The sequence below is a fragment of the Triturus cristatus genome, chromosome 7 (genome assembly GCF_964204655.1).
Source record: "Triturus cristatus chromosome 7, aTriCri1.1, whole genome shotgun sequence".
NCBI lineage: Eukaryota > Metazoa > Chordata > Amphibia > Caudata > Salamandridae > Triturus > Triturus cristatus.
Genome location: NC_140590.1, coordinates 1,697,031,609 through 1,697,051,743, shown reverse-complemented (window position 1 = coordinate 1,697,051,743; position 20,135 = coordinate 1,697,031,609). Strand labels below are relative to the sequence as shown.

The 20,135-nt window shown below is 47.5% G+C and overlaps 1 protein-coding gene across 4 annotated transcripts in view; it reads left to right on the top strand.

The window, feature by feature from the left end:
• The window catches only part of LOC146812806 (alpha-2-macroglobulin-like protein 1), a 468,691-nt gene that overhangs the window by 66,496 nt on the left and 382,060 nt on the right, over positions 1 to 20,135 (top strand). For all 4 annotated transcript variants that reach the window (XM_085619916.1, XM_085619915.1, XM_085619914.1 and 1 more), the window contains exon 6: positions 4,896 to 5,055. In XM_085619916.1, coding sequence (XP_085476042.1) covers positions 4,896 to 5,055 — 160 coding nt within the window. The remainder of the gene's footprint in view (positions 1 to 4,895; positions 5,056 to 20,135) is intronic.

Below are 20,135 nucleotides of genomic sequence, written 5' to 3'. Positions count from 1 at the left end.
AATGCACCAACCACAGATTTACTTAGAAAAGGCTTCAAGTAATTAAAGTAAATGTTATATAGAGAATGTTATTCCATTAGACCCACAACACCCCAGACAGACAGGCAGTCAGGCAGGATGTTTGGTCACAGTGTGCAAGGAGTTGGCTCTCACCCATCCTCCTGCAGTCTGTGCCGTACTCCTCAGGATGCGTTAACATACAGCTTCATAGCCCAGGCACTCTTGGGTTCTGCATCTAGGAGCTATCTGACAAGGTGACACGAGGTTACAATGGGCTGTACCTTAGTTGTGCCCTTTGGCTATCGGTTCTGAGTCAGATTACTGTTTTATTTGCCTCCAGAGTGATATATTTCACCTCAGTTGTGTCTTATGTACGGATTAAAGTGCGGATTTGCTTTCCTCAGTGTTATTTTTCAGCTAGTCTGTGCAGGTTGGTGCCTGTGGCAGCATCAGGGACCTCTTCGGCTGGTGTGCCTGAAAGCTCGGTGCGCAACAGGCAGTTGTAATGTGGAGAAGTAGGGGGCAAAGATGTAGGGAGCAGACCTCTAGAAGGGACTTCCTTGCATGAAGATCCCAGGGCAGCTCTGGCCTCAAGGCACTTCCTGGGGCCCATCTCTTGGTTAGCCTACGAGGGGCCCTGGTTCCTGGGTTCATGACCTTGTACAGAAGAGTCAACCCTTGTGTCAGTGTGAGGTGAGATGTTGGCCTTGTGGTTACACTGCTACAGGTAAACCGTCGGTATTCCATCTGAGTGACAGTGAAAGAAGCAGATGCTGGTCACAACTAAAAACAGTAGAAGATGCACAGATGCAGAAGGGCATGATTGTAGTGCCTGGGTGCTCCCAACTGGTCAGAGTGCTACACACCACAGACAGTGACAGATTCAGTCTTGCACTAGCTCCACTGATGTCTGCTCTGGAGTAGGGTATCCTAAAGTGGAGAGGGTTGGAGCCAGGGGCAGACACCTTCAGGAGAGAACCCCCTCTCTGTCCTGGCAAATCCTGAATAGGTCCGTATAGGAATGATGCACTGAAAGAGAAGAGTTAAAGACCCTTCCATCTACAGAAGAAACAGCACTGAGGGAAGTTTACAAACAGTTTCACTCCAGGAATGAATAATGATGACTCCCACAGCATTATTGAGATGGGTATTTAAATTTCAATATAAATGCAACAGTCACCGGATTTTTCAGATAAATACTGTGATATGAAACGATATGGTGGCTTTACACGGGCCCATGACACTCTAGGCTTTGAAAGTAACTATACAGCTTTAATAAGGTTAAGTCACAGATCACTATGGGCCAGATGTATCAATATTGGATTTTGCTATCCATAATAGCAAATTTTACCGATTCGCTATTTCGGAATCGCAAAATGCAGTGTATGTAGGTTTTGCAATAATAATTGTGATTCCTACATATTCCTTAATTACGAATCGCAAATTGCAATCTGCTATTAAGGAATACCTTCCCATTCATTCCCATGGGCCTAGGCTGCACCCCTAAATGGTTAGCATACACATGTGGCGTACATACATGCCCTAAGGGCATGTATGTGCGCCACATACCACCTTGAAAAATGCAAAAAAGGGCATTTTTCATGGAATTCGCATATTACCACCAGCTTGAAGTCGGTGGTAATTTGCGATTCCTTAAAGGCAGGTCGCAATTTTTTTTGGCTTCCTGTTTTTCATTTAAGGAATCGCAAATTGCGATTCCTTAAATGCATTTGCAAAATAGGGAATCGCAATTTTTGCAATTCCCTATTTTGCGAATGCCTTTTGAGATGATACATTCCTAAAGACTTTTTGCCGTTCGCAAATGGGCAGATTCTGCAAATCGGCCCGATTGCGAACGGGAAAAACACTTGATACAGCTAGCCCTATATCTTAATAAATTACTGGCTTTGTAAATGATGTTAGTCACACATCCAGACTTTTATGCCAGGCCAAAAAAGACATTCATCCTTCAGAGTCTCCGTAAAGTCCACAAATCAGTTTGGTATAGAAGCCACCCTCACCTGAGGTATCGAAGGCTGTCATAAAGAAGGCACCAGAAGGGATTGTTTCGGAAAAGATGGATCTGTGGAACCTAGATATATGAACACGGCTGAAGTTCTGAATATATAGAATGCTTTTCACCCAACTTGTTGAATTGCTAGTGAGTCTTATTGAGCTGCTATGTGAAATCCTTTACTTGCAAGGCACATAAATGTCTTGTTCGTATAGCGCTTACCAGACAGAATGGCTAGACTATAAATTATATCTACATGTTCAATCGCAAACTAATTATTTCAAAGTGGACTTATGCTGTGCATCCTTCAGCATAACATACTTTCTTCTGGAACTCAGTTTCACTTGAGCACCTAGGGCCATCATTCTACAGAGGGTGCTTAGCCTTGGGTCTCTGAAAGAGAGAGAGGCCTCCCTCTTGTTTGACATGTACAGTGTCTTTGATCCTTATGAATATGTCCTACACATTTTTATATGCAGCCTGATCACATTCCTGGGCATAGCTATTGCACAATTATAGTATGGTATGTGTGACTGAGTTTAAACAACCAATTTAATATGCATCTCCCTCTGGCAAAAGGATGATCAGCAACACAACCAGCATCCCTGAATGCCTTACCTAGGGATTCTGGATGAGGAAAAGTTTGTCTACATGGAGCTAAAACAGAAATCATGTCAACAGGAGGCATAACGAGTGATGACAATCCCTTCAATTTACCTCAATCACTGGGTTCAGCCCCAGACCAGAAAAAACATAAACCCTTTGGGACATCAAAGTTCACCCCATGAGCCTGAAGAGCAGCCTTTGTGTCCTGGGGCTGTCCACAAAAGCCTCAGAGAATCAGGAGACACTGGGCCTGTTAGGCATACATTGTATTGGCACCTTCTGTACAAAAACCTGGTTGTGGGATTCTGAAATCTGCACTTTCAGGACCAAAAAGTAAATTGTCCTGTATGCCATGGTTGGCTGGGGACATGGGGGATAATTAGGCCATTCTGCACCAGGCAGTGCCAAGTGTCATGATTACTGATGCATACTCCTTCTTCTATTAAAAAAGACTCAGACCCACAGCCCTCGTGAGTAGCGTGGAACCGGAACTCCTGGTCACAGTGCACATTTGCAAATGCATTGACTTCTTGACGTCTCTTGAAGTCGTGCTTAGGATTACTTGTAGCCCCCACCTCGAGCAGAGAATCCACCGAAGATTGTTGGCCAAGTCACCTCGAGTGACCCGTGGGCCGCCATTTTGTGTTTCCTCTCAAGGCTCCTTCACAATCCCTGGTCCGTCGACTGATGGGTCCCTGAGAAGGCAACTTTGATTTTCCTTGGGCTTCTCTAGTTGCTCCAGATGTGCCCTGACTCCCAACCAAGTGGTGAGTCCCACAGACCTTACTGTTCTTCACCGAAGCATCTTTCTCCTTTCTGCGTGGGTTGCTGTTGCCAAGGCTTGTTGTGTCCAATCCGGGCATGATGCTGCAGCACTCAACATCCTTCGTGGGACAGCTGGAATCCAGCTCCTGGTTGTCCTCGACGCCTCCTGGTCCTCGTGGCTGAAGAGTCAAGCTTCACCTTCTCCACCTGAAACACCCGACATCGGTGGGCATCTGCCTATCGTCTTCCTGGTCACTGGCAAGTGACCCAGACTCTGTCCCCTCTGCTTTCAGGTTCTTCTCGACTTCGTTCCAGGCTTGGATCTCTTCGGACACTTCTCATCTTCCCGGCAGCAGCACTTCTTTGCCAGCTCCCATTGAAAACGATGACGCAACCCGACACCATTTGACACCTATGCACCCGGCTTCCCTGGGTGAGGTAACATGAGTATTCTGGTGCTCCCGTGGGTATCGACCCTAGAACTTCCTGAGTCCCAAACGGTTTGGTCCTGACTCGTTTCTAAGTGTCCCTAAACTTTATTAATCTAAACGCGACCTCGCGGCTGTGTTCTCACACTGCACATGGTTCCTTGGGGTCCCAGCGATTCTACAGGCTTTAGGCCTTGTGTCTAGTTAAGTCGTGGTTCTAATACCACTATTTTAGTATATGGTTTGGCTCGCCCCTAGGGCCTGACGTGTATTTGTGCTATTTTATTGTCAGATTTGAAGTGTAACTTATGTGTTTTGACCTCTAGCCTCATAAAGAGACTAGGAGGGTGTGTTTAGAAATAAATACATATATTTTATACATATACCTGGTGTGCTTGTCTTTCATTTAGCCATTTAGGAGATTATAGACTGGTAAAACAAGCTGCTTTACATTCCATCAAGACTTAGCCTGAAGGCTGCTCTCCATAGCTACCACTAGGATAGCTTTCAATAAAGGTTGTCTTTAACCTATCATCAATAAGGGGTTGTTTGGACTGGTACAAGGTGCCCACTATAATTAGTGGACAGCATATACCAGGCCAGCTTCTCACAACCTCAACTCATGGAAAATAACAATTCAATAGAATAGACTTTTGATTCCGAAGGGCCTTAGATAGGTTCATGAAACAACTCTGGATGAACGCACAGAATAGGGTTAAATCTCGGGCCTGACTTAGACTTTTGCGGATGAATTACCCTGTTAAAACCATGATTCATATCCTGCCTACCTTGTTACAAATGCCATAGGAAATGATGCTCCCTCTTCTCAGCCTCTGACCTGTGCAGTTCTTTCTGACTGGACCATCTGTGTTACCTAGATGCTTTCTTGTTGACACTCTATACTGCTTGGTTGATACCGTCCTTTGCATGGTGCACTGGATGGTGATGTATGTGGTCTTCTAGAGCTGGTTTATATGTGTTACACAGGTTTCATGTAACTTACCTGGTGGGAGTATGTATGACACATGTGCCACATAGGCCTCCTGGGATTAATCTCATGCATCATGTCCCGTTTCCCCCAGGATCCCAGAGGTAACAAGATAGTGCAGTGGGTGAACGTGGCCCCCCATCAAGGCATCACTGATCTCTCCTTCCCCTTGTCTTTGGAAGCAGCTCTGGGCACCTACAGCATCGATGTTGGACCTGGTATGACCAGCGCTACCTTCACGGTGGAAGAATATGGTAAGTAATGGGCGCGTGTGATATGACTGACACGAGGCAAGTGCCTGAGTGCGCATGTGCAGATGTGAAATACACTGCAAAACCAACTGTGTTACAATCCTTTCGATGCCGACACAGCCTTTTATTGTCAAGTGTATTAGAATCCATGTACTTGTGATATCTGCACCAGTGGGCCATGTTATGTTATGTTATTTCACTATGAGGCCGGGAGAGGCTACTGGACACAACTGCTTGGCTTTGGGAGGTCTCCTCTCACTCATCTGTTGGAATAAAACAGGTAGTACATTTTCCACTGCATCATTGCTGCAAGTTCAAATTTACCCTCATTATACCTCAGTGGTCCAGTTAAAAATTATTGTATTTTTATGCTTTTCAACTGCATATGTTAAATGTAAGTCACACTCAGTGAGAGATGGACTTCAGGAGCTAAGCCGCTCCATAATAAATGAGACAGGGCTTAAGGGTGTGGGGTTCTCGGCCAGTTAGCAAAGCAGTGCTTCAGGGTGTAGAGTTCACAGCCAGTGAGTGAGACAGGGCTTAAGGTCGTGGGGTCCAGAGCCAGTGAGCGAGACAGGGTTTAAGGTTGTGGGGTCCAGAGCCAGTGAACAAGACAGTGCTTCAGGGTGTGGGGTCCAGAGCCAGTGAGTGAGACAGGGCTTCACACCATTGCATTCCCAGCCCGTGATCGAGATAGTGCTTTAGGGTATGGGGTTCACAGCCAGTGAGCGAGACAGGGCTAAAGGTTGTGGAGTCTGCAGCGAGTGAGTGAGACAGTGCTTCAGGGTGTGGGATTCACAGCCAGTGAGTGAGACAGTGCTTCAGGGTGTGGGGTTCAGAGCCAGTGAGTGAGACAGTGCTTCAGGGTGTGGTGTTCACAGCCAGTGAGTGAGACAGTCCTTCAAGGTGTGGGGTTCACAGCTAATGAGCGAGACAGTGCTTCAGGGTGTGGTGTTCACAGCCAGTGAGTGAGCCAGTGTTTCAGGGTGTGGGGTTCAGAGCCAGTGAGTGAGACAGTTCTTCAGGGTGTGGTGTTCACAGCTGGTGAGTGAGACAGTGCTTCAGGGTGTGGTGTTCACAGCTGGTGAGTGAGACAGTGCTTCAGGGTGTGGGATTCATAGCCAGTGAGTGAGACAGTGCTTCAGGGTGTGGTGTTCACAGCCAGTGAGTGAGACAGTCCTTCAAGGTGTGGGGTTCATAGCCAATGAGCGAGACAGTGCATCAGGGTGTGGTGTTCACAGCTGGTGAGTGAGACAGTGCTTCAGGGTGTGGGGTTCACAGCTGGTGAGTGAGACAGTGCTTCAGGGTGTGGTGTTCACAGCTGGTGAGTGAGACAGTGCTTCAGGGTGTGGGATTCATAGCCAGTGAGTGAGACAGTGCTTCAGGGTGTGGTGTTCACAGCCAGTGAGTGAGACAGTCCTTCAAGGTGTGGGGTTCATAGCCAATGAGCGAGACAGTGCATCAGGGTGTGGTGTTCACAGCTGGTGATTGAGACAGTGCTTCAGGGTGTGGGGTTCAGAGCCAGTGAGTAAGACAGTGCTTCAGGGTGTGGTGTTCAAAGCTGGTGAGTGAGACAGTGCTTCAGGGTGTGGTGTTCACAGCCAGTGAGTGAGACAGCCCTTCAAGGTGTGGGGTTCATAGCCAATGAGCGAGACAGTGCATCAGGGTGTGGTGTTCACAGCTGGTGAGTGAGACAGTGCTTCAGGGTGTGGGGTTCAGAGCCAGTGAGTAAGACAGTGCTTCAGGGTGTGGTGTTCAAAGCTGGTGAGTGAGACAGTGCTTCAGGGTGTGGTGTTCACAGCCAGTGAGTGAGACAGCCCTTCAAGGTGTGGGGTTCACAGCCAATGAGCGACACAGTGCTTCAGGCTGTGAGGATCACAGCCAGTGAGACAGTGCTTCAGGGTGTGGTGTTCACAGCCAGTGAGTGAGACAGTCCTTCAAGGTGTGGGGTTCACAGCTAATGAGCGAGACAGTGCTTCAGGGTGTGGTGTTCACAGCCAGTGAGTGAGCCAGTGTTTCAGGGTGTGGGGTTCAGAGCCAGTGAGTGAGACAGTTCTTCAGGGTGTGGTGTTCACAGCTGGTGAGTGAGACAGTGCTTCAGGGTGTGGTGTTCACAGCTGGTGAGTGAGACAGTGCTTCAGGGTGTGGGATTCATAGCCAGTGAGTGAGACAGTGCTTCAGGGTGTGGTGTTCACAGCCAGTGAGTGAGACAGTCCTTCAAGGTGTGGGGTTCATAGCCAATGAGCGAGACAGTGCATCAGGGTGTGGTGTTCACAGCTGGTGAGTGAGACAGTGCTTCAGGGTGTGGGGTTCACAGCTGGTGAGTGAGACAGTGCTTCAGGGTGTGGTGTTCACAGCTGGTGAGTGAGACAGTGCTTCAGGGTGTGGGATTCATAGCCAGTGAGTGAGACAGTGCTTCAGGGTGTGGTGTTCACAGCCAGTGAGTGAGACAGTCCTTCAAGGTGTGGGGTTCATAGCCAATGAGCGAGACAGTGCATCAGGGTGTGGTGTTCACAGCTGGTGATTGAGACAGTGCTTCAGGGTGTGGGGTTCAGAGCCAGTGAGTAAGACAGTGCTTCAGGGTGTGGTGTTCAAAGCTGGTGAGTGAGACAGTGCTTCAGGGTGTGGTGTTCACAGCCAGTGAGTGAGACAGCCCTTCAAGGTGTGGGGTTCATAGCCAATGAGCGAGACAGTGCATCAGGGTGTGGTGTTCACAGCTGGTGAGTGAGACAGTGCTTCAGGGTGTGGGGTTCAGAGCCAGTGAGTAAGACAGTGCTTCAGGGTGTGGTGTTCAAAGCTGGTGAGTGAGACAGTGCTTCAGGGTGTGGTGTTCACAGCCAGTGAGTGAGACAGCCCTTCAAGGTGTGGGGTTCACAGCCAATGAGCGACACAGTGCTTCAGGCTGTGAGGATCACAGCCAGTGAGACAGTGCTTCAGGGTGTGGTGTTCACAGCCAGTGAGTAAGACAGTGCTTCAGGGTGTGGTGTTCACAGCCAGGGAGCGAGACAGGACTTATGGGTGTGGTGTTCACAGCCAGTGAGTGAGACAGTCCTTCAAGGTGTGGGGGTCACAGCCAATGAGCGAGACAGTGCTTCAGGGTGTGGGGTTCACAACCAGTGAGCGAGACAGTGCTTCAGGGTATGGGGTTCACAGTCAGTGATTGAGACAGTGCTTTAAGTCGTCAGATTCAGAGCCAGTGATTGAGACATTGCTTCAAGGCGCGAGCGAGACAGGTTCCCAAATGTGAGATTCATAGCCAGTGAGAGATCCAATATGTGATCCAATATGCTTTGATCCAATATGTGAGACGCAGTCTTTTTGAAGGCATGATTCTCACACCCGATTATTGAGCCTTGGTTCCCCTCTTGTACCTCACTCCCCTCCATGGGGACCGCCTACATTGCTGCCCTCGACGTGGCAGGGCATTATCTGTCCCCAGGAATAGTGTGATGAGAGTCCCCATAGGGTCACACAAGCCCACTATTCTTGTGCGCTAGACTGACATTAGATGGAGCCCCTGAGGAAATATACAGGCGTTTCTGAGAAGTGTTAAAAATTTCTGTTTCAGTGCACAGAGGAGTAATCCACTGCTTTAAATGGGCAGGTGTAGTACCCTATGTCATTTTAAATGCCCCAGCACTTAAAAAGATCTTGCAAGGCCAGTTCAGTCAGAGTGCATTAATGACAAGCAATACACAAGTGTTGGCAAAGCCAACAGGCCTCGCCCTTAAGACCAACTGGATTTGCAAATGATTTTAGCCATGCTGTACAGCATCTCTGATGCTGTGCCACATGGCTAAAACAAAAAAAGAGGAAAGGGGAGAAAAAGAAACGGAAAAAGAGGAATGTAGGGAGGTATGAGGAGTGAAGGGAAAAGTAAATGGGTGGGAGAGAGCGTCATGTGGAGTGGAGATGGGGTTGAGAAACTCATGGGCAAGAAAGCAACACAAGGAAAGAAGCACAGAAGGGCGTACGCGTCACAGAGGGGGTGGGCAGATACATGCAACAAAAGCGTGGCAGAGGGGGAAATACATAGGGGGGAAATAGCTGGAACACGCATGCATTTTCTCATAGTGCTTGAACAAAAATGATAAATGAGTCATCTAAAAAGGGAGCAGGTAGAAGTACACAAGTAAAGCATCCACGCTCCAGGGAGGGGACAAATGCACAAAGAGGAGGTAAAGCCACCACAAGCTAATTAGCAAGAAAATTAAAGCAACTATGAAGCCACCCACTTGTATGCAATGGATGGGGCTCTATGCCAGCTGTAAGCTGACAGAACATCCCGGAGCAGACAGTGTATGTGCTGCTCAGCAGATAAGACCTACAAAGCTGCAGAGTGGACTCCCAGCAGATTGTCCTGTTTGAATCTAGACAAAATAATCATCTCTTGGCATTGACTCAGTACCTGGGCATTTCAAGAATGGCAGTAGCTGTAAAGCAAAATATCCTTCTGCTCTTTGGGGTGGGGTAGCCTATTACTAAGCCTGGGCGGTGACCTCCACTCTGCTCGCAGAGTTTGCAGGGTTTTCCGCACTCCGCGTTATGTGAAGCTCGTGGAGTTATGAAAAACTCTGCTCCACGGAGAGCAGTTATTTCCTTGCTCGCGCTTGTCAACATCAAGTTGGCGAGCGAGGAAACTCCACCTCCCAGTGAGATTTTTCCTTGTTCGTGATCGTCAACATCAAGTTGGTGAGCGTGAGTGTGGAAAATCAACCTCCCAGCGAGATTTCTCAGCACAGGTGGTCGGATTTCTCATTGCGAATGCTCGCGACTGCTTGCGTTGAGAAATGGTCCGCTCGCATTGAGAAAGCTGCCGCTCAAGTAAAAAATCTACTGGAGCGGCAGAAAGGAAGCAGTGCGGACAATCACCCAGCGCTGAAAATAACTGTGAACGGCATTTATCTAACACACTCCGCCACTTGCGGAGCTCTGCGTAGTCTGGCGGAGTTTTTTTAACTTCGCCGAGGCTTACCTATTACCTGGCAGGCATAGCCCGAAGGAGATGGGGGCAAATGGACTGACTAATGGTGCATTTGTAAACAGCATAGGACTGAGATATTGGTCAAACCTTTACAGGATTTAAATACTACTTTACAGGGTGAGGAGGTGATTTCATATTTGTTTCGGAATTCCACTAGCAAAAATGCCCTTTTAGATACATTTCAACAGTAACATTTCAAAGCATAGTAAAACTTAAAGGCTACTTACTTCAGAGAGCTGTGACAGAAAAGGATACAAGAGGCTTCTGAATGAAATCCCCCAAATAATCTGCTAGTACCTTTCAGGGTAAAGATCCAGCTGCAAGTGTGAGGAACAGTTAAAAATGTGTTAACATTCGTGACAAGAATTTTCAATTCTACTAGGTATACGGAGGCGAGGATTATGCTTCTCATTTCTTTACTAGAAGCTCACAGCAGAAAATAAAAAAAAAACAATAACAAAATCACATGACCAACCATAGAGTACCAAGTATATAAGGTCCCAACATCGGCACAGTGTCCTCTTTCTTTGTAAATCATATAACAGTTAAGTCCATGCACCACCTGTGCTCGAAGAATAGAATGAAACCTGGGAACATTCTCCTGAACGATAACCTCAGGCCCAACGGGGCTCCTTTACTGAACTGGGACTCGGCCCAATGACCACCGAATATCCTGGAGACACGAAGAACTTCGCTTCCTCAAAGGTTTCTTCAGGCATTACTTGTTATCAGCACCTGAAAAGAATAGAAATAACACCCGTAACACCATTCCATGAAATGTGAACCTTATAGCAAACAGCAAGGGGTGGGAACAAAAAACATATCAACAGTATTACATACTTTTAGGTATTTAGCAAACATTGTATACATTGTTAACATAACATTTGGGTGGGATAATCCTCGCCTCCGTGTCCTTAATGGAATTGAAAATTCTTGTCACGAATGTCAGCAAATTCTTTATTCTATGTCAGAACCGGAAGCTCCGATTATGCTTGTTCAAAGCTTAGCCACCACTACAGAAGCAACATCAACAATTGGTTTATAATGAAAGGCTTTAAATGTACTCTCTGTAGACCAGTCGGCCGTACTCATAATGTCTGACAAACTGTCGCCAGCTAAAAAAGCCTTGGACGCCATCGCCCCTCGATCTGAATGGGCCCCAAAATTTGAACCATCAATACCCACTTTGCTCATGAGCCAACGCATCCATTGTGACAAGGTGGCTGAAGTCACGGGGCGAAAGGGTTTCTGAAGAGCAATCAATAATTGACCCTGCATATCTGTGTGGAATTCGGCAGGACTTACTTCATAATCCTTGACACATTGTACAACACACAACTTCGGGTTATTAGGAAAAGTTGGATAAGAGACTGAGGAGGTATTACACTTAGTCTTCCGTGAGATATTGAATGACACCCCTTGTGGGGAAAATCTACGCCCCGCTAAATCCAGGGCTCTAACATCTGAAACTCTCTTGCAAGAGACAAGACAAAGCAACATAGTCAGCCTAGCAGATAACTGTTTTCGAGAAAGATACTTGTTAGAAGGCCAGGTTTCCAGAAATTTCAGCACAACAGAAATGTCCCATAGCTGCGAGTACTTTGGGCAAGGGGGTTTAACCATCCGAACGCCTCTGAGCAGTTTACACACCAACGGATGTTCACCAAGTGGTTTGACATCCACGGGTACATGCCCTGCGGAGATGGCCGATCGGAAGTTGTTCACTGTCCAAGCCAGAAAACTGGCAGCTAGAGAGACATGTGCTGTAGCGGGATCCACATCCCGTGAGAGCACCAATCACACCATCTTCTCCAAGTGGAAGCATGCCGTTTGTGAGTGTTGGCCAACCAGGCTTTGTTGATGTATTTGTCAGCTTCCTTTGAAAGGCCCAGGAATTTCCATCTGTCCCTGAAACCCACCAAGCTACCAGAGGAAGTTGGCCAGACTCTAATAACGGATTAAGAGTCTGTAGAGGGTCCAGCAACAGATTCCGTAATCGTGGCAGGAGGATTGGAACCGCACAGAGCATCTCCAGAACCACCGAGAACCATGCGTGTGCCCTCCAGAGTGGAGTGATTAAAATCAGTTCTGCTCGATGACGCCTGGCTCGCGCCAGAACCCTGGGGATCATCATGAATGGAGGGAAGGCAAAGCACAGGGAAGTCGGCCACTCTTGAAGGAACGCATCCGTGGCTAGAGCCTCCGGGTCCGGACGCCAGCTGTAAAACCTGGGAACTTATCTGTTGAGACGGGATGCAAACAGGTCTATTTGACAGGGACCCCAAAGGTCGTCCAAGTTCTGGAACACCTGGGGGTGTAGCATCCAGTCGCTGAAGTCCTGCAAGTGGCGGGAGTGCCAATCCACCACCTTGTTGCTGTAGCCCGGAAGATATTCTGCCACTACCGAAATTCTGTTCTGGAGGCAAAAATAGTCCGGCCCTGCCCAAAACCGGGTGGAACGCCCGTTTGAGGGACCCATGGGCTTTGTCCAGACCACTGAAGGTGGCAATAAACTTCGTTAATTCCTTAAGGAACGGTTGCCTGAAAAGCAAGCCCTGGGCCAGTGGGCCCGATTCAGACATTGAGAGTTCTGCCAATTTGGGATCTAACTTCAACAAAATAGAGCGACGGCATTCCGAAGATAGTGCACAGTTGGCATTGCCGAGCTGGCATACTGCCCTTTGGGCCCAACCGATGAGCTCTTCCGGATCAATCCCCAGTCCGAATTCCTTGGCCCTGAAGCCTAACTCGAGGATTTTAGTCATGTCCAGTAATTTATCCTCACATGACTGCCAGGATCTATCAAGACCCTTCTTGGGATCCTTCGAAAACTTCTTGAGGTAGGTAAGCATGGAGAGATCAACCTCTGGAGTCTCAGCCACCTTACCTGCTAAATCAGGTCTAGGGCATTCCGACCGAAGTCGTGCCAGTATATCTTTGTCGAAGGATTGGCGAAGATGAGATTGGACATAATCAGCCACTTCCTGGGGTGGCAGCCAGGCGGAAGAATTGGGGTGCACAATTTCAGAGGGTTCAAAGTTGAGTACCTTGGGAGCCGAAGACTCGTTTGTGTGTCTTTCTTTCCTTGCTTTTTTGGCAGGTCTAGGAGCCTCCTCTTGGTTGGTGGAGGGGTCCCAGGAGGTGTCCTGGTCATCATCCTGGGTGATTTCCATAATAATCGGCTTACTGGAGGGGGCGGAGTACTCCTGCTCCTCCATAGACCTTGCAATTTTGGCGAAATCTGTAGCGTGTGGGTTCTTAACCCCCATTCCTCCGGACCTAGGGTGATTGCCCAAGGTGGGGAGCCAGCCTTGTTGCTTGGCGTACGTACACAGGTGACGTTTAAGGAGTTCTATGGCTTTCACCAAAGCCTTATTAACAGAATGTTGGACTCCTGCGTCCAGGGCCTCTACAAGGTCCTGCTCCATAGACCCAGAGGGTTCCTTTTTGTAGTAGTAGTCCTCTTCATAGTAATACTCGGCCATATTGACACCCTGGTAGAGTGACTTCGAAGACCCCGGGAGGACTGTCTGTGAAATGCTCGGGGAGAACCTACGTGGTACAGATGTATAAGTATAGAAATCAGGGGGAGTGGCAAAGAACCCCAGGCAAGCTCTGTACAATCCAGAAGAATGTAAGTAAAAAAGCATAAGATGCGGAGGGAGGAAAAAGCTTGCCCAAAAGCCACTCTAGGCAGAGCCTATGCAGGATTATACAGCCCCAACACTTTGTTATAAGTGCAGGACGCCTGGGGAGCACAACGAGCTGATTTTCACCAAACAGGGTCAAGGAGCAAAAAACAAGGTCAAGGAGCACGAAAAACGCTGCTGCAGCGTTCACTTAAGCCTGATGAATGAATTCAGGGCAAAGATGGCTGCCGCGCATGTGCGCTACCGGCCACTCGCTGAAAGTAAAGAGAGAACTGTGCATCAATAGAGACGCGCGTCCTCGCTCCCCGGCACCTCCAGCACCACTGCGCGGCAACCCAATCGGCTAAGGACCTGGAAGAGACGCGCTGCCCGCCAGACACGGACACCAAGAGGCGCACAGCTTTGGGCAGCAATACTCGAGCACCTAATAAATACCAGCGGTACGTGCAAAACACAGCCGCTTACAATGTCAAGGCTATAAAACTCAAACAGCGCTAAACCCAGCCGATATGTCAAGACTATAAAGCACAAGACTATCGTAAAGACAATCATTATAGCAACGCTAAAATTATAAAAGCAAAAGCAATCCTTAGTAGCAATTAAGTTATATATAAGGTAAGAGCACTTAACAAAATTCTCTAGCCCCCCTCGCCCTCGTAGGGAGCTCCGTAGACCCTGGAAAAAGGTAACATCGGACTCCTTTAGCAGGGCTTTTATCTCTCCCATTTTCTATGAGGCCGATGATGGCGACACGGCTTTGGATCGCTTCGAAGCCGCCATAACCAAAACCCTAGACACTATAGCCCCTCTTAAGAGGGTAAACATCCAGACTCGGGCAGCCCCCGCCCCTTGGTATTCAGACGACCTCAGAAAGGAGAAAGCTATCTGTAGGGCCAAGGAGAGAAGATGGAGACGATCCAAGCTGAAACAGGATGAATTGCTCTATCGAGGCGCTCATAGGGCTTATCTGAACAGCTGTAATTCCACTAGGAGAATGCATCTGGGTGCCCGCATTATGAGTTTACAAATCCCAGAGCTAATAACCCTCTCCCCCCGCCCACCCAGGAACTCTGTGAAGATTTAGGTAGTCACTTTATAAATAAAATTGACAAGATCTATAGCTCTTTTGACCCCGAAGAGGGTTTATATGACAAATCTTCATCTTTGGAGTCCCCGAGCAAGCCTTCTTTAGAACTAATCCCTAATATAACGAGGGAAGAAGTGTGCTCTCTAATAGCCAGAGTCAAATCCGGCTCTCCATCAGACTTAATGCCTCTCGCCGTAATGTCAGTATTGTCCTCAGCTCTTGCCGAGTCTCTTACATCTGTCTGTAATATCTCGCTAATAACCTCCACTGTTCCGCGTAAGTGGAAGGAGGCACGTATAAAACCCCTTTTGAATAAGGCACTGGCTGACCCTAGCAACCTTCAGAATTTTTGACCCATCTCTCTCCTGCCTTGTTGTGCGAAAATTATGGAGACCTGGGTCAACCAGCACCTCTACCAATATCTAGAGCAGAATAATATACTGGATGCTTCCCAGTCGGGTTTTCGTGTCTCACACAGTACCGAGGCTGCATTGTTGGAGGTAACAGACACTATAAGGATGTCCCTGGAAAGGGACGTCCCGGTGATACTGGTCTTATTGGATTTGTCTGCCGCCTTCGACACCATCTCCCATCGAATACTTTTAGCTCGGCTGCGAGAGATTGGTGTCGGAGGCAGGGCCTTTAAATGGCTCCAGAACTTTCTGGTGGAAAGATCTCAATGTGTCCAGCTTGGGCCTTTTAGCTCCCAGACCACTACTATTGACAAGGGGGTTCCTCAGGGCTCAGTTTTGAGCCCTACTTTGTTCAACCTATACATGGCCCCCCTGGCCGCCATCATCCGCGAGTCCGGGTTCGAATGAATATCGTATGCAGACGATACCCAGATGATAGTCCCCATTGAAGAAAGCCCTGCAGTAACCAGGTCCAAATTCCTTAAATGCATGATAAACATAGCAGAATGGATGAGGGAAATTTTCTTCAACTTAATTCCGCAAAGACCAAGATTATTCTATATGGGAAGGCAAAGGAGTTATGGACCCCGGAATGGTGACCATCTGAACTGGGAGAGGCCCCTTCCCCCACAGCATGGGCGAAGAATCTGGGCATAAAAATTGATAATAATCTTGCTATGGCCGAGCAGATAAAATCAGTGGCTGGGGCCTGCTTTGGAACCATGCGAATGCTTAGTAAGATTTTTCCCTGGATCCCGCTCACGGCCAGACGGACCCTTGTCCAGTCACTTTTGATTAATAGACTGGATTACGGGAACTCATTGCTGGTCGGGCTGAGGGAGGACCTGGCCACCAAACTACAGGTGGTCCAGAACACGGCAGCTCGCCTCATTCTCAATAAACCGGCTCGGACCCCCTCATCACCCCTTCTGCATCAACTTCACTGGCTTTCAATGAAAAAGAGATCCATTTTTAAACTGCTATGCCTGGTCCACAAGTCTCTCCATGGGCTGGGCCCTTCCTATTTGGCTAGGAAGCTCAAATGGTACCACCCTACTCGATTGCTGAGATCAAGCAATCAAAATCTGCTTTGTGTCCCGAGAGTCAGAAAGGTCAGGATGGAAGGGAAAGCTTTTTCCTATCTTGCTCCCACCCACTGGAACTCCTTGCCAGATGAGCTCCGTTCCTGTATGAATTACCGTAGCTTTAAGAAGCTTCTTAAAACCTGGCTATTTTAAGCTGTCCTTCTTTTTTAATATTGAGTGCCCCTCCCCCATGCGCCGAGAGATCCCCCAGGGGATGATTCGCCTACGCAATATAAATGAGTAAATAAATAAATTAACTGGCTGAGGAGCAGCAAAGAAAGAGGACACTGTGCCGATGTTGGGACCTTATATACTTGGTACTCTATGGTTGGTCATGTGATTTTGTTATTGTTTTTAGGTCTCGCGATAGGAGAGAGTCCTAATGCCATCGGCACAGCTTTGGGAGCAAAAACGTGCACGCGTTTATAGCAAAAGTAAACAAGCATTGGCATAGCCAATAGGTATCGCTTTTGGGACCTTATAAGTATGTTTACTTTTGCTATAATCGCGCCACGTAAAGCGCGGGTGCCGTGATTATAGCAAAAGTAAAGAAATAGATGTTTTTTTCTATTTCTTTACTTTTGCTATAATCGCGGCACCCGCGCTTTACGTGCCGCGATTATAGCAAAAGTAAATATACTTATAGGGTCCCAAAAGCAAGACCTATTGGCTATGCCAATGCTTGTTTTATTGGCTGCTGTGAGCTTGTAGTAAAGAAATGAGAAGCATAATCGGAGCCTCCGGTCCTGACATAGAATTTACACGTCATATTAGCTGCAACAGTACACAATTAATTTTGGCTGGGTGCAAACGCAGCATGGTTCTCACCTGCATGTTGCAGATTCAAACCTAAATCAGGCCAACGCTGGTGACACACACCCTCAAGGTCATATTCTAGCTTTGCAATTGGTGAATAAGGATTGACCCCTCATAGAATAAGTTACCCCAACATCAGTAGCATATCTCTAACATTTAGGGTATCACACAATGTTCCCTGAGCACTTCTTGAACACTGCTGTAGCAGAAGATTTAAAGGATTACTCCAATCTACAGAATATCTAGTGTGAATTTAACAGCGAGTGGAAAGTGACATGGACATGTTAATGTGCACACATTTTTTTTACTGCACGGAAATTGGGTTTTTTCCTGTGCAGCAACTACGTTCCCTTCACCCTTCACTCTCCCACCATCGAGGCCGCCTTTAGGGCGGTGCGACCAGTGCTAATGCACCTGGCGCTGACATTGTTGGGGGCTGCTATGTGTAAAAATAAGTTTTGGTTAAAAAGAATGTGAACTGTCTTGTGCGTCCAGCAGTTTTAAGGCAACAATAAAAATGTCAAGATAACGCTGGTGATTGTTCCTACTGGTGAGAGAAAGGATTTTTTTTCTGCTGGTAGTTTTGGCTCATTTTAAAGTAACACAGAGGGTTAATGTGCCTGCTGCAAAGAATGTGTACCATGCAGATCACAGAACTGAGTGTGAGTGAACTATGAATAGCATGTGTGTGAGTGTTTTCTCAAGGTTGACAACTACCTTCAATTCGCAGTGGACATTGCTGCTTTTGCTGGCAATATGAAATCAATGAAAATATACCCCCATACCCTAGTTTGGAAGTTAAAAATTGTTATATCTGGGAGCAGTGGGCCTCTCCCACACCCGGGGCACTGTGCAACTGCGCCTATTGCGCTACCAATAGCTAGGCTTCTGTTTGTAGGACCACCTCATTGTCCTGCAATAGTGGGGATTTCTCTCACATGTTTATTAATGAGAATAACTTGCAGAATGCTTTTTGCAGTGAGACCTGCTCTGCTGTGTACACTTACAAGGTGTCACACTACATCACTCTGAATGCTGCTCGCACAGCTGTAAAGTGAAACACAGACCCACGTGTTGTGCTACTCAGGGGCAGTGTGTGCTGTGGTCAACCAGTGGAGATAGGTTTCTCTTGCCTTGTCCCCAGTGCTGGAAATGAAGGGGATCATGCTGGATCCCATCTCCGTAAGCTATTTCTGGATGGATCAGGGATCCGGCCAACCCTGGGAAATATGCTGAATTTGTCCAGGTCTCATTTTCCGACACAAGGACACAATTCAGCAATGCCTGCACATTGTCTGCACTCTGTTCTTTGCAGGAGCCAGCAGGGCGTTTATTTGTTTTCATTTCCAGCCAGGCAGAAACAAAGGCGTTCTATTGTTCAAGTATCTTCCTGGGTAGGATCCATCTGGGGCCCAACACCTAGACCAACCACTCACAAAGAAGGGGGCCCCTGAAGCAGAGAAAAGGCAGAGAGAGCTATCCAGTCCCGCATCATTTAAATATCTCCCCCACGGGGAGGTGTTGTCATCCTGAAGATACATCTAGGCCCTTCATCTTCTGGATTATATCTACGTTGTTGACTGCACCCTTGAAGTCTATGTCCATATATTTCTATGTATCGTATGTCTCTTTATGATTCTGACTGCCGTCCTGGCATTATTACCCAGGCCTTTTTCCTTTGCTTGCACACGACCTTGTCGTCCTGAAGAAGGTGTGACCTGAATCTGGGTTTGACACCGAAACGCGCGTCGGCGCTGGAGTAACTTTACTCCCTTCGCTTGCAATTGTTTCCTGAAGAATCTATCTTAATATGGACTGTCTTAGTGCTGTATTATAACAACCAACTAACTTTGGAGTTTCTGTATCAACATTTTTTGTCTGATGCTCTGATGTTGATGTAAATCTCGTGTTTGTATCATAATACTGTTATTTGGTAAATTTTTATGTATTATTATTGTGCTGGAATGTTTGAGTATGTATGAATCAGTGTTTTCTTGTTTGTTTGAAAGAGTGTGCGTGTGCAACTTAGGATGTATGTATTTGTTGGTAAACCAATTTTGTCTGATGTCTCTTTTACGATGTTGAATAAAAATTTAAAAAAATATGATATCCCTAATTCGCAAGGTCTGTATGATTCTTATGTGAAAGGTACCACATCTAGGTCTGTTGTGTATATGCCAGTGACTTATTGCACTATACAAAGACATTTTTGGCAGAGTGTTTTGTTCTAGTTGGCCCAGCACCTAGACGCCAATGCAACGGAAGGCAACAAAGGCACACAGCTTATCACTTCGCAAGTTCTGTAGAGAAACTATCACTTGGATGCAGTTTGTGACTTTGTTCAACCCCTCTTATTGAAGAGATGTGCGTGCACTGTAGAATGCAAGATTTATCTGTTACGCGCTGGGGGTATGCACCGTACATACACGGGTGGGAGTATGGCTCGGACATACACGGGTGGGGGTACGGCACGTACATACACGGGTGGGGGTACGGCACGTACATACACGGGTGGGGGTACGGCTCGGACATACACGGGTGGGGGTACGGCTCGGACATGCACAGGTGGGGGTACGGCTCGGACATACACGGGTGGGGGTACGGCTCGGACATACACAGGTGGGGGTACGGCTCGGACATACGGGGGGCTGGGGGGGTGTTCGGCACGTACCGGGCCCCCTTTTCCTCACGCTGCGTGGCGTACTTAGCTTTTCCGGCACTTTTTGGGTGCCGTAAAAATATTGCCGTCCGGAGTGCTGTCGGTACGAATCGTACTTGCTGGTACGTAAACAGCTGTCTCACTCCGTATGAATGTCGCGTATGCGCTGTCCCGGATCACATTCGTATGTATTTTTCTGTTGGTCGGTGTTTTTTCCGAATCGTACGGAAATGGTGTTTCCGTACGATTCGTACTTGCATGTTTGTACGGTCTTTTTCCCGGGTACGAGTCGGAGGTAGAAAACGCTCCGTCCGACGATTCGTACCGGGTTTCTCCAGGATTGGAATCTACACCTAAATGTCAAAAGTGAACTTTTGGGAGAAACAACA